Source organism: Ctenocephalides felis, unplaced genomic scaffold (assembly GCF_003426905.1).
Source record: "Ctenocephalides felis isolate EL2017-DRISC unplaced genomic scaffold, ASM342690v1 CF-g0.4_SCAFFOLD_01886, whole genome shotgun sequence".
NCBI classification, from domain to species: Eukaryota; Metazoa; Arthropoda; class Insecta; order Siphonaptera; family Pulicidae; genus Ctenocephalides; species Ctenocephalides felis.
In genome coordinates, this window is record NW_020538040.1 from 2,871,834 (window position 1) to 2,893,464 (window position 21,631).

Sequence of the window (21,631 nt, forward strand, 5' to 3'; positions counted from 1 at the left end):
AGATTTAAAGGATTAGAAAAAGGGACTAGACTTTAATCTAGATGATTAAAAAATGGACTCTACTCACGATCAAACTTTGATTTAGATTTTAAGGATAAAAAATGGTCTCTACTGACGATCTAACTTGATTTTTATTATAAAAAGGGACTCTACTGACAAGCAAACTTTATTATTTATTTAGAATTTAAAAAAAGGGACTACTGACGAGCAAAGTTTAATTTGATCTTAATGATGAACAAAGGAACTCTACTGACGAGCTAAATTTGATTTGGATTTTAAAAATGAAAAAGAGACTCTACTGACGAGCAAACTGCAGTTTTGGTCTAGGATTTGAAACAGGACTCTACTGACGAGTAAACATAATTTTGGTTTTAAAAATAAAAGAGACTCTACTGACGAGCGAACTTTGATTTAAATATAATGAATTAAAATGGACTCTACTGACGAGCAAAACTTTGATTTAAATTTAAAAGATCAAAAAAGGAACTCTACTGACGAGCAAATTTTGTTTTAGATTTAGAAGATCAAAAATGGTACTCTACTGACGAGCAAATTTCGATTTATATCTAATTTGACTGACGAGCAAGCTTTGATTGAGATTTAAAAAATTAAAAAGGGACTCTACTAAATTAAATTTGATCTTAATGACAAAGAAAGGGACTCTACTGACGAGCAAACTGAAATTTGTGTGAAAATTAAAAAAAGAACTCTACCGACGAGCAAATTTTATTTTTGATTTAAAGAAATAAACTTTGATTTAGAATTCAAAATATAAAATGGGACTCTACTGACGAGCAAACTTAATTATTTTAAAAAGGGATTCTACTGACAAATTAAATATTTATTTTAAAAAAGGACTCTACTGACGAGCAAACATAATTATATTTTAAACGAAACTCTTCTGACGATCTAACCTAATTTTATTTCAAAAAGGGACTCTACTGGCGAGCAAACTTGACTTTTATTTTAAAAAGGGACTCTACTGACGAGCAAACTTAATTTTGATTCACAATATAAAATAAATCGCCTAGAGCCGATTCATCGAAATTAAAGTTTGCTAGCAAGTAGAGTCTCTTTTTCAATACATAAATATATTAATATATGAATGTTTTGCACGAATTTATAGAGTCAATATGTATGATTTTTTGATAGTACTCCTCGAGACCTTTCATTTGATACCCCACATGCCTATATTTGAAGTTAAACTTTCCACCACAATAGACCAACCTCACCTATCCCTTTATACTATCGTGACTTAAGAAGTTTTACTTCACCTTCCTTCATACGCGTGTGGTATTTCGCTTTGTCTTTAGACGATCTTCCGTGGTGATGATGGAACCTTTCCCAGCTATTGGTTGACGATGGCATCTGAGTTGAATGGGTTATTATGCTGTCACTAGTAGAAGAGAAAATTAATGTTAATAGTTTATCTTGAAGTATCTTGGTTTGTTGAGTATGTTATTAAGATATTTGTATAGTGCTCGTCGAGACCTTTCATTTGATATCCAACATGCCTATATTTAAAGTAAAACTTCTTAACTCATGTTGGACCGAGAGTTCTGGAACCCAATGGTCTACCTGTTATTAAAATTGTTATAACTTTTGAACGGTGCGTCCGAAGTGAATGCAATATTCGGTGAATTTGTGCTAAATTAAATTATCTTTAATATTATATTGTATGGTATTACTCTACAACAACTTAGAATTTAAATAACTAATCTGTAGGAAACCCTATTGGTTTTTTGAGTATGTTTCTAATATATTTAAAAAGTACTCGTCGAGACCTTTCATTTGATACCCAACATGCCTATATTTAAAGTAAAACTTTTTAACTCATGTTGGACCAAGGGTTCTGCAACCCATTGGTCTACTTTTGTTACATTTTTTGTAACTTTTGAACCGTTTGTCCAAAGTAAATAGTTTGTTCGACAATTTTGCTCTAAATTTATTATTTATATTTAAATGCAAATTAAAACATTTTCCCCAACTTGATATACTTTCAAATAGCAAAAATTGATGTCCGAATTCAAATAAATAAGTTTGTACGGAACCCTGTAAGGTCGTTTAGTACGTCACTACTATATATGGATAGTGCTCGTCGAGACCTTTCATTTGATACCCAACATGCCTATATTTGAAGTAAAACTTTTAAGCTCATTTTGGACTTATTGCACTACTTATAATACGACAACTAGCTCATGCATATATTCACTAAATATCTTGTAACTTTTGATCTATTTGTCGGCGTGAAGTGCAAATTTTTACAAAATTAAATAATACATAATACTCTCTATTATTTAATCTCTATGGCAACTCGGTTTAGTATAAATTGACATTGTAAACAAAAAATTAGTACTGCATTCTTGATAATTATAATATACGGAATCCTATGGATTTGTTTAGCCTATAATTGATATGTTTGGATAGTGCTCGTCGAGACCTTTCATTTGATACCCAACATGTCTATATTTGAAGTAAAACTTGTTAATTCATGCTTGAACCACATTTGTGCAACTTGGTATACTTTCAAATAGCAAAAATTGATATCAGAAATTAGATAAATAAGTTTGTACGGAACTCTATTGATTTATTAGAGGCGATATTATGATATTTGTATAGTGCTTGTCGATTCCTTTCATTTGATACCCAACATGCCTATATTTAAAGTAAAACTTCTTAACTCATATTTGACCCGCTGTACTATTCATAGTACGACAACTGGTACGTGTGCATTTGTTCATTGTATCGCTTGTAACTTTTGAACAGTTTGCCCAGAACGAATGAAACATTCTATAAATTTGTTTAGAACTAAATTGCATATGATGCTTTCTAATATACCAAGTACCTACAGCAATTCTGTATACTTTAAAATGCAATAGAAACAAGAATATCAGTTTTAAATATTAGATATATGTAAGTGTACGGAACCCTGTCGGTCTGTTTTGGACCTCAATGATATATTTGTATAGTCCTCGTCGAGACATTTCATTTGATACCCAACATGCCTATATTTGAAGTAAAACTTCTTAACTCATTTTAGACCCCGAGCTCCGCAACCCATTGGTCGACTTTTTATTAAATCTCTTGTAACTTCTGAACCGTCTGTCCAAAATGAATGCAACATTCGGCAAATTTGCTCTAAATTCAATAATCTACAATATTGTCTTGTATCATAATGCTCTACAGCAACTCGGTATGCCCTAAAATGATTTTTTACAAATATATTTACATGTATTTGTCTTCGCATTGACCGCAACTTCTCGACAATTGACCACCACTGCATTTTGGATTCAAGCACTCTGGATTTGCGCACGCTTCTATTCTCTGAAAATAATAAATAGAACTGTACAGACGAGCAAAGTTTATTTTAAAAAAGGACTCTACTTTAAATATTTATGTAAAATTATCATACATCAAATCAAAGAAAAATATGTTCAGATTAGAATTATGAAGATTCATATCTGGCCTGCGTTGCAGTGGGTAAACAATCCATATAATTTGCATTAACTGTTTCTTTCTCTTATATAACTTACCTCATCTTATTACATTGACAATCAATATATATAAATGTTTGTTATTGTTAAATGAACTTTGCCGGGCCAGCTGATATATATATATATATATATATATATATATATATATATATATATATAATTAATATTTATTTCAATTTTTTTTAAACCGTCTCTAATTTTTGTTTCAGGTAAGCACAAAGAACTCGACTGTAACACAAATTCTGTTCAAGGTGATAAGATTACAAGTAAGATTAGTAATATATATATATATATATATAATATATAAATTACGAGAGGACTCTACTTTTAACGTATATATCAAAAACTAAGGGGAAGAAGGGACTCTACCCCTGACCAAATAATAAAACTTACATCTATACACTTTTTATACACATTTCTAATCTGCAACTTAAAATAAATGTTGTTTATAAAAAGGGACTCTACTGATGAGCAAACTAAAAGAAGGGACTTTACTGATGAGCAAACTAAAATAAGGGACTTTACTGATGAGCAAACTTTAATTTTCATCTAGATTACAAAAAAGAACTCCACTGACGAGCAAACTAAATATAAATTTAAAATACAGAAAAGGGACTCTACTGACAAGCAAACTTCAATTTTAATCAAAAATACATAAAAGGGACTCTACTGACAAGCAAACTTGAATTTTGATCTAAAATACATAAAAGGGACTCTACTGACGAGCATACTTCAATTTTTATCTGGATAATAAAAAAAGGGACTCTACTGGCAAGCAAACTTCAATTTTGATCTAGAATACATAACAGGGACTCTACTGACAAGCAAACTTCAATTTTGATCTAAATTGCAAAAAAGGGACTCTACTGACAAACAAACTTAGAATACAAAAATTGACACTACTGACGTGCAAAATAAATTGAAAAATACAAAAATAAAAAGGGACTCTACTGACGAGCAAAATTTATTTCTGATTTCGATTATTAAAAAAGGGAACTCTACTCTAATTTTGATCCAAACATTTAAAAGGGACTCTACTGACGAGCAAAATAAAAAAGGGACTCTACTGACAAACAAACTTAGAATACAAAAAGAACTGTACTGACGAGCAAAATCCAAATATTCCATTTTGAAAAAAATTGCAACCAACCAACTATAATTATAGTATATACTCTATTATAGATTATTTGCAACTATCTCTATTACGAAGGGGACTCTAATCTGTATTAGAAAGGGACTCTACTGACCGAGCAAACTGAATACTAGATTCTTAACAAATTAGTAACATTTATTTATAAAAAAGCGACTCTAATGACACTAAAACTCTTCATATATTCAAAAATGATTCAAAAAAGGGACTCTACTGACGAGCAAATTGATATAAATATTTCATTTGCAAACAAACAAATTAAAATTACAAAGAGAAACTTTACTGTCGAGCAAACTGAACATCTAGAATATAAAAAGGACTCTACATTCGAGCAAAATCAATATTTAAAATACTAAAAAGGGACTCTACTGACGAGCAAACTGAATTTTTAAAAAAGAACTCTACTAACAAGCAATTTAAATATCAAAATAAAATGATAAATGGACTCTAGAGACAAGTAAATTAAAATGCAAACTAGAAGATACAAAGAGAACTCCACCGACGAATGAATTCAAATTAAAAATTGACTTAAAATAAAAAAAGGACTCTACTGACAAACAACTTTAATTGGAAAACTGAAAGATCACTTTTATTGTAGAATATTAAAATCGAACTCTACTAACGAGCAAACTTTAGTTTTGATCAATATCATTAAAAAAAGGGACTCTACTGACGAGCAAAATAAATTTCAAAATACAATATTGAAAAAGGGACTCTACTAACGATCAACCTTACTTTTTATCTAAAAGAGATCATTTAAAATATAAAATGGACTGACGACAAAATTAAATATGAATTTAAAATACAGAAAGAGACTTTACTAACGAGTAAATATTTTTTTGATCTAAAATATTAAAAAAAACTCTAAATTTAAAAAAACACAAAGGGACTCTACTGACGTCCCTGTTTTGATCCAAACGAGTACAAAATGACTTTACTAACGAGCAAACATTTTTTAATCTAAATTGCAAAAAAGGGACTCTACTGACGAGCAAACTTTAATTTTCATCCAGAAAATTAAGAAAAGGACTCTACTGACAAGCAAACATTAATTTTGATCTAGAACATATAAAAAAGGGACTCTACTGACGAGCAAACAATAATTTTAATCTTGAAAATTAAAAAATGAATCTACTGACGAGCAAACTTATTTCTATCAAAAATATATCAAAATGGAACTTTATTGACGTGCACAGAATTAATAAAAAAAAACACAAAAAGAGACTCTACTGACGACCAAATAAAACTTTCAAAAAATCGGCTTATATACACGCTTTTTTTAATCTGGTCTCAAGCGATTCAGAATGACTTGAAGCATCGAGAAAACATAAAATTTACAAGTCGAGGCCATATTTACAGACCTGGATGTAGAAAATACCTCAAAGGGACTCTACTGACCGAGAAAACTGAATACTAAATTCTTAACAAATTAGTAAAATGTATTTATAAAAAAAGACTCTACTGACAACACTTAAACTCTTTATACATACAATTAAAAAAAAAGGGACAAATTATTAACTATCTATCTCTATTACAAAAAGGGACTCTACTGACAAGCAAACTTTAATTTTGATATAAAATACATAAAAAGGACTCTACTGACAATTTTGATCTAAAATACATAAAAGGGACTCTACTGACGAGCAAACTTCAATTTCGATCTATCTCTATTACTAAAGGGACTCTACTGACAAGCAAACTTCAATTTGATCTAAAATGCAAAATAGGACTCTACTGACAAGCAAACTTTAATTTCCATCTAGAAAATTAAAAAAGGGACTCTACTGACAAGCAAACTTTATTACTTTGAGCTAAAATATAAAAAATGGACTCTACTGACGAACAAACTTTGATTTTGTTCTAGATTATTAAAAAGGACTCTACTGACGAACAAATTTAATTTTTATCTAAATGTTTAAAAAGCGACTTTACCGACAAGCAAACTTCAATTTCGATCTAGAATATAAAAAATGAACTCTAATAACGAGCAAAATGAAAATATTATATTTGCAAACATATTAGTAATTACCTATCTATCTCTATTATAAAGTGGACTTCATTCTATATTAGAAAGAGACTCTACTGATAAGCAAACTAAATAGAAATCTTTTATACAAGAAGGGACTCTACTGACAAGCAAACTTCAATTTTTATCTAGAATACATGAAAGGTACTCTATTGTGGAGAAAACTAAATATAAATTTAGAATACAGAGAAGTGACTCTATTGACGAGCAAACTTCAATTTTGATCTACAATACAAAAAAGGAGTCTACTGACGAGCAAACCTAAATTTTGATCTAGAATATAAAAAATAAATTTAACTGACGAGAAATTTAAAGAGTGGTCTAAATTTTAAAAAAGGGACTCCACTGACGAGCAAACTTTACTTTAATTACTTCGATTGGGAAGATCAAAAAGAACTCTACTGACAAGCAAAGTTCAATTTTCATCTAGATTACAAAATGGGACTCTATTTTTAAGGGACTTAAAAATTTATCTAGAGAGTGAAAAAGGGATTCTACTGACAAGCGAATGCTAATTTGTATCTAGATAGTGAAAAGATACTCTACTGACGAACAAACTTTGATTTTTTATATAGAATGTTTTAAAAAGGGACTCTACTGACAATCAAACTTTAATTTCGAACTAGAATATTGAAAAGGGACTCTACTGACGAGCAAACATTATTTTCGAACTAAAAGTTCAATAAAGAATTCTACTGACGAGCAAAATAAAAGATGGTTTTGATTTGTATTTAAACTGAAAAAAAAATAAAAATAAAAATAAATAATAATATATGGTTAAGCAAAATATATAATGAACTGTTAATCGATAAAGAATACCAATGACGAAAGGAAAGGAAAATAAAGAAATATGATAAAGAAATTGAAGATTGAATAGATATTTAAAGATATTTTAATTATAATAAATATTATATTGTAGTATAATGAAATAGACATATGTATATATATATATATATATATATTATATATATATATATATATATGTATATATATATATATAATAAGAAAATTGTATCATAATCTCTCATACCAGACATCCCTGTCAGACTGAGATATGAAAAAAACTAGCTGTAAGTGGAGTTCTGTCTTAAGGCAATTAAGGCATCGTGCCTTAAGGCAAATTGCTGGAACTTCCCGTGCCAAAAATTATTATTTTTTTAAAAACGATTAACATTTTTGAAAAAATTTTACTTCGAAAAAATAAGATTTTTTAGAAATTTTAAATTGGACAAAAAATTACTTTTTTTTGAAAAAAAAATTTTTTTAAAAAAAAATTTTTAAACAATTTTATTTATAAAAATTTTTTTTTTGAAAAAATGTTATCTTCATTTTGATATATTTTGGAAGATCTGAACTTTTTTTCAAAGCAATCGTACTGCTTTAACTGCATAGAGACAAAATATAAAGCGCGTAAGCGCCGCGTCGCTGTCTAACGGAAAAACAATGGTACGGAACCCATAGGAATGTAAACAAAACTTATACTTATTGTTAAAATCTCAATAAAATATCTGATAATTTGATATGCATATGTCTAATGTCTAATGATTATTGTTGACCGCCAAATGTTATTTTTTTTTTAGTTTTTTTTACTAGATCTCCGAAACCGCTAGACCTATCTTCATGAAAATTTGATCAAATCTTCATCTTGTTAATACAAGTAAAATGTTTTTTGAACTATACAAATCGGACGCTCCGTTCTCTTAAAAACTGAGTTACCGTTTTTGGCCCTTTTTGCCCCATATCTTCGGAACGGCTAGAATGTTTTTTGAATTATTCAAATTGCTTCATCCGTGTTCCCGAAATCGTCGACGAAAATTTGTATCCGAACACACACACATGCACACACACACACACACACATACATCAATTTTCTCCAACCTCTGAAACGTGAAGATATATAAAAATTTTCATTTTCGATTTTTTTGCGATTACTTACCCTATGGAAAGTTAATTATAAATAAATCAATTTATCATCTCCAGAACATTAACAATCGTCATTTCATTTCGAATCAAATTCCAAAAAAAAATAGTTGCCAAATTTACACAAAATTGAAAAAGTGCTCCCGCATAGTCACAGTCTAAACGCATTTGCAAATAATTCTGTGCGACATTTTCACTTATACTGTGCTCAGCTTGGCGGCATTTTCACATTTTTCAATAATTTTCACAAAATTGGAAAAGTGCTCCAGTACACAAACAGTCTAAACGCACTTGGGTAAACATTTGTACCAGAGTGGCGCTTAGACTGTGCTTAGCTTGGGTGATTTTTTGAATCCAAAATTACAAAAAATTTTTTTTGAAAAAAAAATTAGAAACAAAAATTTTTTTTTTCCAAAATCAATTATTTTGTTGAAAAAAGCAGAAAGTTCTTTGAATCATTTAAATCGGACGCTTAGTTCTCTCAAAAACAGCCATTTTTTTTAAATTTAGCTCTGTATCTCCGAAACCTCTGGGCCTACCTTTGCCAAAAACTAATCAGCACATCTCCCTATCAATAGGAATCGAATGTTTTTTAAATCATTCAAATCGGTTGATCCGTTCTCTTAAAAACTCGCTTTCTATTTTTTGCACTCTTTGCTCCATATCTCCGTAACGGCTGGACCTGCCTTTGCCAAAAACTAATCAGCACATCTCCCTATCAATAGGAATCGAATGTTTTTTAAACCATTCAAATCGGTTGATCCGTGCGCCCGAAAACGTGGACGAAAAAAGCGGACATACAAAACACACACACACACACACACCACACACACACATCCATTTTTTCTGAGGTATGCCAAAATGTTCAGAAACCTTCAAAACGTCGAGAAATGTAAAAATTTTTGATTTCGATTTTTGGACGATTACTATAACTTACCCTACGGGAAGTTAATATATAAATAAATAGAATTTTTTTTAAAAAAAACTAGTTTTGTAAAAGAAAATGATTCTACTGACGAGCAAACTGGAATTTTATCTAGATTATTACAAAAAGTGACTCTACTGACGACCAAAACTTCAATTTCGTTTTAAAATACAGAAAAAAAAATTCGTTTTAAAATACTGACGACAATAAAACTCTACTTTATACATAGTAATATTGAATAAAGGGGACAAATTATTAACTATCTATCTCTATTACAAAAAGGGACTCTACTGACTCACATCCAGCCACTTCTTGTACACTTTGATGACTTGCAACTTTTCGACGATGTATTCGACGTCATCGTCGTCGACAGTGTGTCGTCGTACTTGATGACGAAATCGTAACCGCATTCGCAGTCGTCGTTGGCGGATGTCGTCCATCGACAGCACCTCATTGTAATAGGTGTGAAGATAGTTTAGATTGATTTAAAGGAAAATTGTAGTTGTTATTATGGTGTTTTGACAGGTTGAGATTTTGTTTTTTTGGATAAATTGGGTAAATGACATATGATATGAAATTTGTAGTAGGTTGATGGTGGGAGTTAAAGGGGACTCTACTGACGAGCAAACTTTAATTTTCATCTAGAGAATAAAAAAGGGACTCTACTGACGAGCAAACTAAATATACATTTTAAAATACAGAAAAGAGACTCTTACGTAATCTCTTAAGAGATTACAAAAAAGGGACTCTACTGACAAGCTAACTTAAAATTTTATCTTTATTAATAAAAAGGGACTGTACTGACGAGCAAAAACAATATTTTATCCTAAAAACTAAAAAAAAGACTTTACTGATAATCAAAAATTAATTTTATCTAAATTAATAAAAATAGTCTCTACTGACGGCAAAAATGATATAAAATGTATTTAGAGAAGGGACTCTGCTGACGTGCAATTTATATAGAAGTTCAGAATATAAAAAGGGACTCTACTGACGAGCAAACATTAATTTTTATTTTGCAAATTAAAAACGGACTCTACTGTCGAGCAAAAACAATATTTCATCTGAAGTATTTAAAAAAAGGACTCTACTGACGAGAAAACTTTGATTTTAACGAGAATATTACCAAAAGAGAAGACTCTACTAACGAGCAAACATTAATTTTGATTTATAGGAGTAAAAAGGGACTCTACTGACGATCAAATTTAATATGTAGTATAATTAAATCATACAAGAAGAGAGAACTCTACTGACGAACAAAATAGAATATGGTTTTAATTTGTATTTGTAAAAGAAGGACTCTACTGATGACTAAACTAAATAGGAGTATAGAATATATATAAAAAGGACTCTACTGACGAGCAAACTAAATATAAATTTTAAATACCGAAAAAATTCTCTACTGACGAACAGACTTTAATTTTAACGAAAATATTATAAAAAAGGAACTCTACTGACGATCACACATTAATTTCGGCCTGGATAATAAAAAAAGGCATTCTACTGACGAGCAACCTGAATATAAACCTAGAATTATAAAAAGAGGACTCTACTGACGAGCAAACTTTGATGTTAACGAAAATATTATCAAGGAGGGACTCTACTGACAAGCAAACTTTAATTTTGATCTATAGGAAGAAAAAGGGACTCTACTAACAAGCAAACTTATATTTTTATTGTATTATTGAAAAAGGACTCTACTAACGAGCGAAAACAATATTTTATCTTGAATATTTAAAAAGGGGATTCTACTGACAAAAAAACCTAATTTTTATCTAAAAAAGGGACTCTACTGACGAGCAAACATTAATTCGGAAACTAAAAGACAAAAAAGGGACTCTACTGACGAGCAAATTTTAATTTCGAATTGGATCACAAAAAAAGGACTCTACGGTCGAGCAAACTTTAATTTCGATTAAGCTGATTAATAAAATATAAATTAATATAAAAAGAACTCTACTGACTAGCAAACTTAAATTTTGATCTAGACAGTGAAAAAGGACTCTACTAATTTCGACCTAGAAAATTAATAAGGGACTCTACTGTCGAACAAAAACAATAATTTGTGTTAAAAATTAAAAAAGAACTCTACCGACAAGCAAACTTATATAGAATTCCTAGAATCTAAAAAAAAGACTCTACTGATGAGCAAACTTTATTTTTAATTTAGAATACAAAGGGACTATACTGACGAACAAATTTATTTTTATCAAAAATTTATAAAAATGGAACTATTGACGAGTACAGAAATTAATTAAAAAAATTCAAAAAAAGATTCTACTGACGACCAAATTGAACTTTAAAAAAATCTTAAAAAATAAACAAATATTTTTCTTCTACATTTTACGTAATCTGTTGATGACTTTTCTTAAATAATATAGTTTTTCATAACTATTTGTTACAAAACACTTCGATTTTAGTATTTGTTGTCATAGTAGTCACATTACAGAATAACATACTTGAATTACAGCACTGTAGTACAGACGGTGCGGCCTGCAGAGCTCTCTAAACACAGTACTTTCTAATTCATTATACTTAGTTTGTTTGCAACTTTTTGTAAGTAACATTTTTTTCTATAATTTTTGATATCAAACACATCGGTTTTAGTATTTGTTGCCATAGTAGACACACTGAAGTATAACATACTTGAATTACAGTACTGTTGTATAAACGGTGCGGCCTGCAGAGCTCTCTAAACAAAGTACTTTCTAATTCATCATACCTATTTTGTTTGCGACTTTTTGTAAAAAATATTTTTTTCTTTAAATTTTGTTACAAGACTCATCAATTTTAGTATTTGTTGTCATAGTACACACATTAAAAAATAACATACTCGAATTACAGCACTGTAGTACGAACGGTACGACCTGCAGAGCTCTCTAAACAAAGCTCTTTCTAATACATTATGCTTATTTTGTTTGTGACTTTTTGTGAAAAATATTTTTTTCTTTAATTTTTGCTACAAGACTCAACAATTTTAGTATTTGTTGTCAAAGTAGACACATAAGACAGTTACATACTCGAATTACAGCTCTGCAGTACAAACGGTACGACCTGCAGAGCTCTCTAAACAAATCACTTTCTAATTCATTATACTTATTTTGTTGACGACTTTTTGTAAACAATATTTTTTTCTTTAATTTTTGCTACAAAACACATCAATTTTAGTGTTTGTTGTCATAGTAGACACATTAGTGAATAACATACTCCAATTACAGCTCTGTAGTACGAACGGTACGGCCTGCAGAGCTCTCTAAACAAAGCACTTTCTAATTCATCATACTTCATACTTTCATATTTGCGACTTTTTGTAAGTAATATTTTTTCCGGTTATTTTTGATACAAAACATATCAATTTTAGTGTTTGTTGTCATAGTAGACACATTAGTGAATAACATACTCCAATTACAGCTCTGTAGTACGAACGGTACGGCCTGCAGAGCTCTCTAAACAAAGCACTTTCTAATTCATCATACTTCATACTTTCATATTTGCGACTTTTTGTAAGTAATATTTTTTCCGGTTATTTTTGATACAAAACATATCAATTTTAGTATTTGTTGTCATAGTAGACACATTAGAGAATAACATACTCGAATTACAGTACTTTAGTACGAACGGTACGACATGCAGAGCTCTCTAAACAAGGCACTTTCTTATTTAATATACTTATTTTGTTTGCGACTTTTTGTAAGTAATAATTTTTCCGGTTATTTTTTATATAAAACATATCAATTTTAGTATTTGTTGTCATAGTAGACACATTGAAGTATAACATACTCGAACTACAGCATTGTAGTACAAACGGTACGACCTGCAGAGCTCTCTAAACAAAACACTTTCTCATTTATTATACTTATTTTGTTTGGGACTTTTTGTAAACAATATTTTTTTTCTCTTATTTTTTGTTACAAGATTCATCAATTTTAGTATTTGTTGTCACAGTAGATACATGAAAAAATAACATACTCGAATTACAGCACTGTAGTACGAACGGTACGACCTGCAGAGCTCTCTAAACAAAACACTTTCTAATCCATTATACTTATTTTGTTAGCGAGTTTTTGTAAATAATATTTATTTCCGGTTATTTTTATATAAAACATATCAATTTTAGTATTTGTTGTCATAGTAGACACATTAAAAAATAACATACTCGATTTACATCACTGTAGTACAAACCGTACGCCCTGCAGAGCTCTCTAAACAAAACACTTTCTTATTTATTACACCAATTTTGTTACAGATATTTCCAAGTTTTATACAAGAAATTTATGTTTTAAGTCGATTATTCATAAATTCTGGCAACTTGCCTTAAGGAAAAATACCACTTGCACCCAGTTTTAGTACAAAAACCAAAATTCATCATCACAAAAGTGTTTTGTGATATAGTATCGTCTTGCGTCTCCACCGTTTTCTCATATATATAACTCGTCATAAATTCTAAGAACGTATCAACTATTTTTCAAGCGTTTTCGTATTATATGAACTAAAATGACATAATATATATATATATATATATATATATATATATATATATATACATCTAGTTCTTTTTTCCAATTTAATCAACAATAACATGTTTCTCATAAAAGTAATGCATCGGCGTGTACGTATTTTGTAACACTCGTGGACGGTGGAGAGAAAAATATATAACAAGAAATGAGAGTTATATAACGAAAAAAAAATAGCTGGTTGTAAGTGGCATTATGCCTTGTGGCAAGTTGCATGCAACTTCATTAATATGAATTAAGATTTGCCATTGTGTTGATAAATATAGGCAAGTTATGTTGAATTCTAAGACAGTTTAATTGTTTTGTACGGAACCCTATTGCTGTATAGAGTGTTTAGGTATGATTTTTGAATAGTGCTCGTCGAGACCTTTCATTTGATACCCCACATGCCTATATTTTGGATACCCCACATGAAATATTTTGGAAAATGTTTTGACTTATATTGGCCTGTCAGTTCTGCAACCCATTGGTCTACTTTCGTTACATTTATTGTAACTTCTGAACCGTTTGTCCAAATTGAACGAAATATTCGGCAAATTTGTTCAAAATTCAATGGTGTATAAAATGTACTAATCTGTAACACCTTGGGGTACTTTAAAAATGTTATAATTGACATTATAAATTAATTAAAAGCCTTGTACGGAACCTTATTGCTTGGTATAGTTTTTGAGTATGAGTTTTGGATAGTGCTCGTTGAGACCTTTCATTTGATACCCCACATGCCTATATTTGAAGTAAAACTTCATAACTAATATTTTATTCCAAGTTCTGCAACCCATTGGTTTACTTTTATGAGATATTGGTTATATCTCTTGTAACTATTGAACCGTTTGTCCAAATTGAACAAAATATTCGGAAGAATTGTTCTAAATTAAAAGGTCTATAATTATGTATATTTATTCACTTTTTTTCAATATAGAATATAATTAAAAATTAATTTGCTCGTCAGTAGTCCTTTTTCTGTCTTTTTATTAACTAAATTGAGTTTGCTCGTCAGTAGAGTTTTTTGCAGTGTTTTTATTAATTGAAACTACAAGTTTGCTTGTCAGTAGGGTCCCTTTTCATTTATTTTGGATTAAAATTAAGTTTGTTTGTCAGTAGAGTCCCTTTTCTATTTTTTTTTTAATTAAAACTGAATTTGCTCGTCAGTAGAGTTTTTTGCAGTGTTTTTATTAATTGAAACTACGAGTTTGCTTGTCAGTAGGGTACCTTTTCATTTATTTTGGATTAAAAATAAGTTTGCTCGTTAGTAGAGTCCCTTTTTAAATATTTTAGAATTGCTTGTCACTATATTACCTCAATTAGTCATCTGGATAACATAAAGTTTGCTTGTCAGTAAAGTCCCTTTATATTTTTTTCAGTCTGCTCGACATTGTTTTTGAATTTTTTATCATTTTCTGAAATCAATTTGCTAAAACTCAATTCTCATCGATTATTTACGTATCGATTAGTTAATGCAACTTGCCAATAGGCACAGGAATAACGCGAACATAGAATATTAAAAAATTGGACTCTACTGACGAGCAAACTTCAATTTTAATCTAAAAAGGAACTCTACCAACAGCTCGGTATATATATATATATATATATATATATATATATTATATATTATATATATATCCTTTACCATGTAGTCCTTGTCTCTGATCCCTTCAGAACCAGATTTATTCCATTCATTCGTTAACAAAACAAATGTACTTTACATTAGAAAGTCATGTTTAGAGAGCTCTGTAGGACGCACCGTTTGTACTACAGTATTGCAATTTGAGTATATCAGTCTTCAATCTATATACTATGACAACAAATACTAAAATTTATAAACTCCGAAGCAAAATTAACAGTAAAAATTGTTTTTACACAAAAACTCGTTAACAAAACAAATGTACTTTACAATAGAAAGTCATGTTTAGAGAGCTCTGCAGGGCGCACAGTTTGTACTACAGTGTTGCAATTTGAGTATATCAATCTTCAATCCTTATACAATTATAACAAATACTAAAATTGAAAACCTTCAGAACAAAATTAACAGTAAAAAATATTTATCTACAAAAACTCGTTAACAAAATAAATGTACTTATAATAGAAAGTCATGTTTAGGGAGCTCTGCAGGACGCTTCGTTTGCACTACAGTGTTGAAATTTGAGTATATCAGTCTTCAATCTATATACTATGACAATAAATACTAAATTCAATATCCTACAGAACAAAATTTACAGCAAAAAATATTTTTCTTATAAAACTTATCAACAAAGCAATTGTAATAATTATAACAGTGTCATGTTTAGAGAGCTCTGTAGGACGCACCGTTTGTACCACAGCATTGAAATTTGAGTATGTCAATCTTCAATATATATACTATGACAACAAATACTAAAATTGATAAACTCCGAAACAAAATTAACAGAAAAAAATATTTATCGACAAAAACTCGTTAACAAATAAAATATACTTCACAAAAGAAAGTCATATTTAGAGAGCTCTGCAGAACGCACCGTTTGTACCACAGTGTTGCAATTTGAGTATATCAATCTTTAATGCATATACTATGACAACAAATACAAAAATTGATATATTTTCTAACAAAATATTGTGATATCAATAACAATCTGAAAAAAGTACCTCCTTTCATCTTTTATCACTACCTATAGTCCTTGTCTCTGATCCCTTCAGAACCAGATTTATCCCTTTCATTTCATTTGTGGAAACAAAAGGACTCGACTGGAAATAGTCTACGTGGTCTACGATGATTTTGTCAAGATTATTATTATTATATCTTCTTGTCAGAAACAGAGAAACGACTGAAATGCAATTGTGTGCAGTACGATACGGTGGAGATGACGTTTTACTACTTGTATTGCACTTTGTAAAGGGAATAGACGACGAGAGACGGTGGAGACGTGGGAAATTTATATTATATATAAAATAGTGTATATATATATATATATATATATATATATATATATATATATATATAAAATACTGAAAAACAAACCTAACGAAAAAAAAATTTTGGTATACTTTAAAATAACACAAATTGCCATTAGAAATTAAATAAATAAGTTTGTACAGAACCTTAACTGTTTTTGAGGTCTGTGAGTATGATATTTAGTTAGAGCTCGAGTAGACTTTTCATTTGATACCCAACATGCCTATATTAGAAGTAAAACGTTCTAGCTCATATAGGGCATCAAGTTGTGCAATCCATTGGTCGACTTTTTATTATAAATCTTGTAATTTTTAAACGCTTCTTCCGATTTAAATGAAACAGTCAACAAATTTGTTCTAAATTGAATTATCTAAAAGTTTGTCTTATATTTTAATGCCCCACAGTAACTTTGTATACTTTAAAGTTGGAAAAATAGTCGTTAGAAATTGAATAAATTGTGTGTACGGAACCTTATTTGCTTTAAAGGACTTTATATGTAATATTTGATTAGTTTTCGGCAAGACCTTTTATTTGATACCCAACATGCCTATATTTGAAGTAAAACTTCTAAGCTCATTTTGGACTTATTGTACTGCTTATAGTATTGCAACTTGTTTGTGCATTTATTTACTAAATCGCTTGTAACTTTTGAACTATTTGTCGGCGTAAATTGGAATATTCGACAATTTTTTATGAAATTAAATAATAAATAATACTGTCTAATATTTTAAAGCTCTATGACAACTAGGTTTATTCTTTCTCGACATTGTAAACAAAAAACTGCTACTGGATGCTTAATAATTACAATGTACAAAACTCTATAGGTTTGTTTGGTCCGTCATTGGTAGATTCGGATAGTGCTCGTCGAGACCTTTCATTTGATACCCAACACGCCTATATTTGAAGTAAAACTTCTGAACTCATATTTGTTTCCGAGTTTTGCAACCCATTGGTCGGCATTTTATTAAATCTCTTGTAACTTTTCAACCGTTTGCCCAAAGTTAATGCTTTATTTGACAAATTTGTGCTAAATTGAATTATCTATAATATTGTCCTATATAGTACGACTTTACAACAACTAGGTGTATTCATAATTGCAAAAAAATTAAAATAAAAATTAAATAAATTATCTGTACGGAACCCTGGTGGTTTGTTGAGTTTGTAAGTATGTTATTTGGACAGAGATCGTCGAGACCTTTCAATTGATACCCAACATGCCCACATTTGAAGTAAAACTTCTGAGTTCATATTTGATTTCGAGTTTGCAACCCATTGGTCAGCATTTTATTAAATCTCTTGTAACTTTTGAACTGTTTGTCCGATTTGAATGAAATATTCGGTGAATTTGTGTTAAATCAAATTATCTATAATATTTTCTTGTATAGTATGACTTTACAACAACTTTGTGTATTTATAATTGCAAAAAAATTAAATTAAAAATTAAATAAATTATCTGTACAGAACCCTGGTGGTTTGTTGAGTTTGTAAGTAGAATATTTGTATAATGCTCATCGAGACCTTTCATTCGATACCCAACATGCCTATATTTGAAGTAAAACTTTCTACATGCCTATATTTGAAGTAAAACTTCCTAACTCACAATATATAAAACACGCGTTTTTTGTCAAAACATTTCCAAAAGTGGCCCTTGGGTCTACTACAACTGCTCCACCGTCTATAAATTCAATAGAAAATTCACTTGTGTCGATATTCAGCACATTTCTGTTATTCATCATTCTTGCGAAACAATATTACATAAGATAATACTTTCGTCTATCGATAGAAAGAGCGAAAGAAAGAGATGCATGTATACAAAACAGTGAAGTGCGAAAGAGACGCACATATGTAATATAATATTCCGAGTACAAGACGTCTCCACCGTAAAACAAAACAATAGGCGGCAGCACCATCGGCATCGGCAGCACTTTGCCGCAACTGCAAAAGCTTTTGTATGGAAAATTGACGTCGGGGAAATATATTGGCGATAAATAAAACGGAACTAGTGGTGTATGAATAGAAATAGAAGGAAAATCTAGGGGATTTGTGGTGAATTTTAATTTGCTCGTCAGTAGAGTTTGTTTTATGCAATTTATTCGTCGGGAAAAATTGATATTCCTATAGTTCTCGTAGAGACCTTTCATTTGATACCCAACATGACATATTTGATGTGAAAAGGTTTTGGCCAGTTGTTCTGCAACCCATTGGTCTACCCATTTTTAAATCTTTTGTAACTTTTAAACGGTTTGTCGCATCGAGATGAAAAATTCGATAAATTTCAACTGACAAATTATACTGACGTGCAAATTGGAAATTTAGAATAAAATTAAAGAAAGGACTCTACTGACGAGCAAACTTTAATTTGAAATGGAATGAAAGAAAGAGACTCTACTGACGAGCAAACTTAAATTTGAAATGGGATGAAAGAAAGGACTGTACTGACGAGCAAATGAGAAATTTGAAATGGGATAAAAGAAAGGACTCTACTGACGAGCAATCCGATTATTTCAGCCAAAAATACAACAAAGGGACTCTACTGACAAGCAAACTAAAAAGTTGCGTAGAAAATTAAAAAGGGACTCTACTGACGGGCAAAAATAAATTTTTGAAATATAATCAACGACCAAATTAGAAATATTTGGATTTAAAAGTTAAAAAAGGGATTCTGATTCTACTATCAAGCAAACTATACAAAGTAGAGTCCCTTCTTTGTCTTTGGGACTAAAATCAAATTTTGCTCGTCAGTAGAGTCCCTTTTTAGATCGAAGTCAAATTGTGCTCATCCGTAGAATCTTTTTTTAGATGGAAATTGAAGTTTGCTCATTAGTAGAGTCCTTTCTAGATCCAATTTAAGTTTCAAGTATTTCTTTGTTTCTTTGTTTCATATATTTTGTCATAATTTAAGTTTGCTCGTCAGTAGAGTCTCTTTTTTCATCGAAATTCAATTTTCATTGTCAGTAGAGTCTTTTCTTTGTCTTTTAGATCGAAATTGAAGTTTTGTCATCGGCAGAGTCTTTTTTTTTAGAACTAAATCAAAGTTTGTTTGTCAGTAAAGTCCCTTTTTTGTTTTTTGGATTAAAATTAAGTTTTCTCATCAGTAGAGTATTTTTTTCGAAATAAATTAAATTCTGTTTGTCAGTAGAGTCCCTTCTTTGTTTTTTGGACAAAAATTAATTTTGCTCGTCAGTAGAGTCCATTTTTTCGGATTTTAAGACAAAAATTAAGTTTCCTCGTCAGTAGAGTCTTTTTTCTCCTATTTTTGGACAAATATCAAGTTTGCTTGTCAGTAGAGTCTCTTTTCTCCTATTTTTGGACAAAAATTAGGTTTGCTCGTCAGTAGAGTCCTTTCTTCGTCTTTTAGATCAAAATCGAAATTTTGACAGTCAGTAGAGTCTCTTTTTAGATGGAACTCAAAATTTGATAGTTAGTAGAGTCTTTTTTGGATCAAAATTTAAGTTTGCTCGTCTGTAGAGTCCCTCTTTTTAAGTTTTAGTTTGCAATTTTAATTGCTCGTCAGTAGAGTCCCTTCTCTGTTCTTTAGATCAGGAGAGTCCTTTTATTAATCTTAGGGTAATTTATTTTTAGCTTGCTCGTCAGTAGAGTTTATTTTGTCTAAAATTTTTAAAAGATTGTGAGTAGAGTCTGTTTATTACAATTTTATAATATATATATATATATATATATATATATATATACTATATAAGTATACCTTTATATACGTATAATTCTATTAGATTATGAATAGGTTACACGGAAAACCTATTAGAGCGGTCACAAATGGGTTGGTTGGTTGGTCGGTTGGCGCGAATTGCACTGGTTAATTTTTCTTTTTCCACAGTCAGTCCATTCGTCATATTCAGGCGTGACTTGTACCCGAAAAATATTTACCCTAACCCCAATGGTAGGGGTAGAAAAAAACCTCCATCTCACTCACACTTCAATATTTCAGTATCGTTCCATCTCGCTTCCTCATAGAAATGTATAGAGAAAAGTAGGAGAGTAGGAAAGTGGAGATTGCTCCACCGGGGACGTATTCATAGTAAATGTTATGTAATTTTGAAGTATACGGAGTTGCTGTAGAGCATTGGGGTAAAAGACAATATTGTGTATAATTTATTTGTGCAAAAATTCTTCATACACATCATTCATACTAAACGAATGGTTTAGAAGTTACATGAGATGAAACAAAAAAGTGCACTCGGTATACTGCGTTCCAATGCAAGATGTCTTCGCGCGCTGTATGCGTGAATTCACGAAAATATTGAAGTTTGTATGGAAACTAGTGTAGTTTGGTACTTTGGATTATTGGGTCGCTTCGAGTGCTATTTTAAAGTACAAGGGGTTGCCGTATGGCATTATGATGTTAGACAAAGTCGTTGAGGATTTAATGTTGCACATATTTGTCAAAGACGTCATTCATATTAATCGAATGGTTTGTAAGTTATAACCTGTTGAATAACAAAATGCACTTTCATAAATTCTCTAATAACTAAGAAAGTCATTAGTTTAGCTCCTCAGTAGAGTTCTTTTATACTTTTTTTATCAAGTACTGATTAAAAATGCTCGTCAGTACAGTCTCTTATTTTCTGATATTCTCTTTAAACTAAGTTGCTTGTCAGTAGAGTCCCTTTTGCCTCAAAATGTCAGAAAGAATTAGTTTGCTCGTTAGTAGAGTCCCT

The 21,631-nt window shown here is 30.3% G+C and overlaps 2 protein-coding genes across 2 annotated transcripts in view; one reads left to right on the forward strand and one right to left on the reverse strand.

The window, feature by feature from the left end:
• Positions 1–1,368, reverse strand: part of LOC113378409 (dystrophin, isoforms A/C/F/G/H-like) — a 16,180-nt gene extending 14,812 nt beyond the window's left edge. The window contains exon 1 of the mRNA XM_026618936.1: positions 1,270–1,368. Coding sequence (XP_026474721.1) covers positions 1,270–1,368 — 99 coding nt within the window. The remainder of the gene's footprint in view (positions 1–1,269) is intronic.
• A 1,743-nt stretch (positions 1,369–3,111) lies between these two features.
• Positions 3,112–21,631, forward strand: part of LOC113378410 (trafficking protein particle complex subunit 10-like) — a 152,883-nt gene continuing 134,363 nt past the window's right edge. The window contains exons 1-2 of the mRNA XM_026618937.1: positions 3,112–3,193; positions 3,704–3,760. Of these exons, the coding sequence (XP_026474722.1) occupies positions 3,112–3,193; positions 3,704–3,760 (139 nt within the window). The remainder of the gene's footprint in view (positions 3,194–3,703; positions 3,761–21,631) is intronic.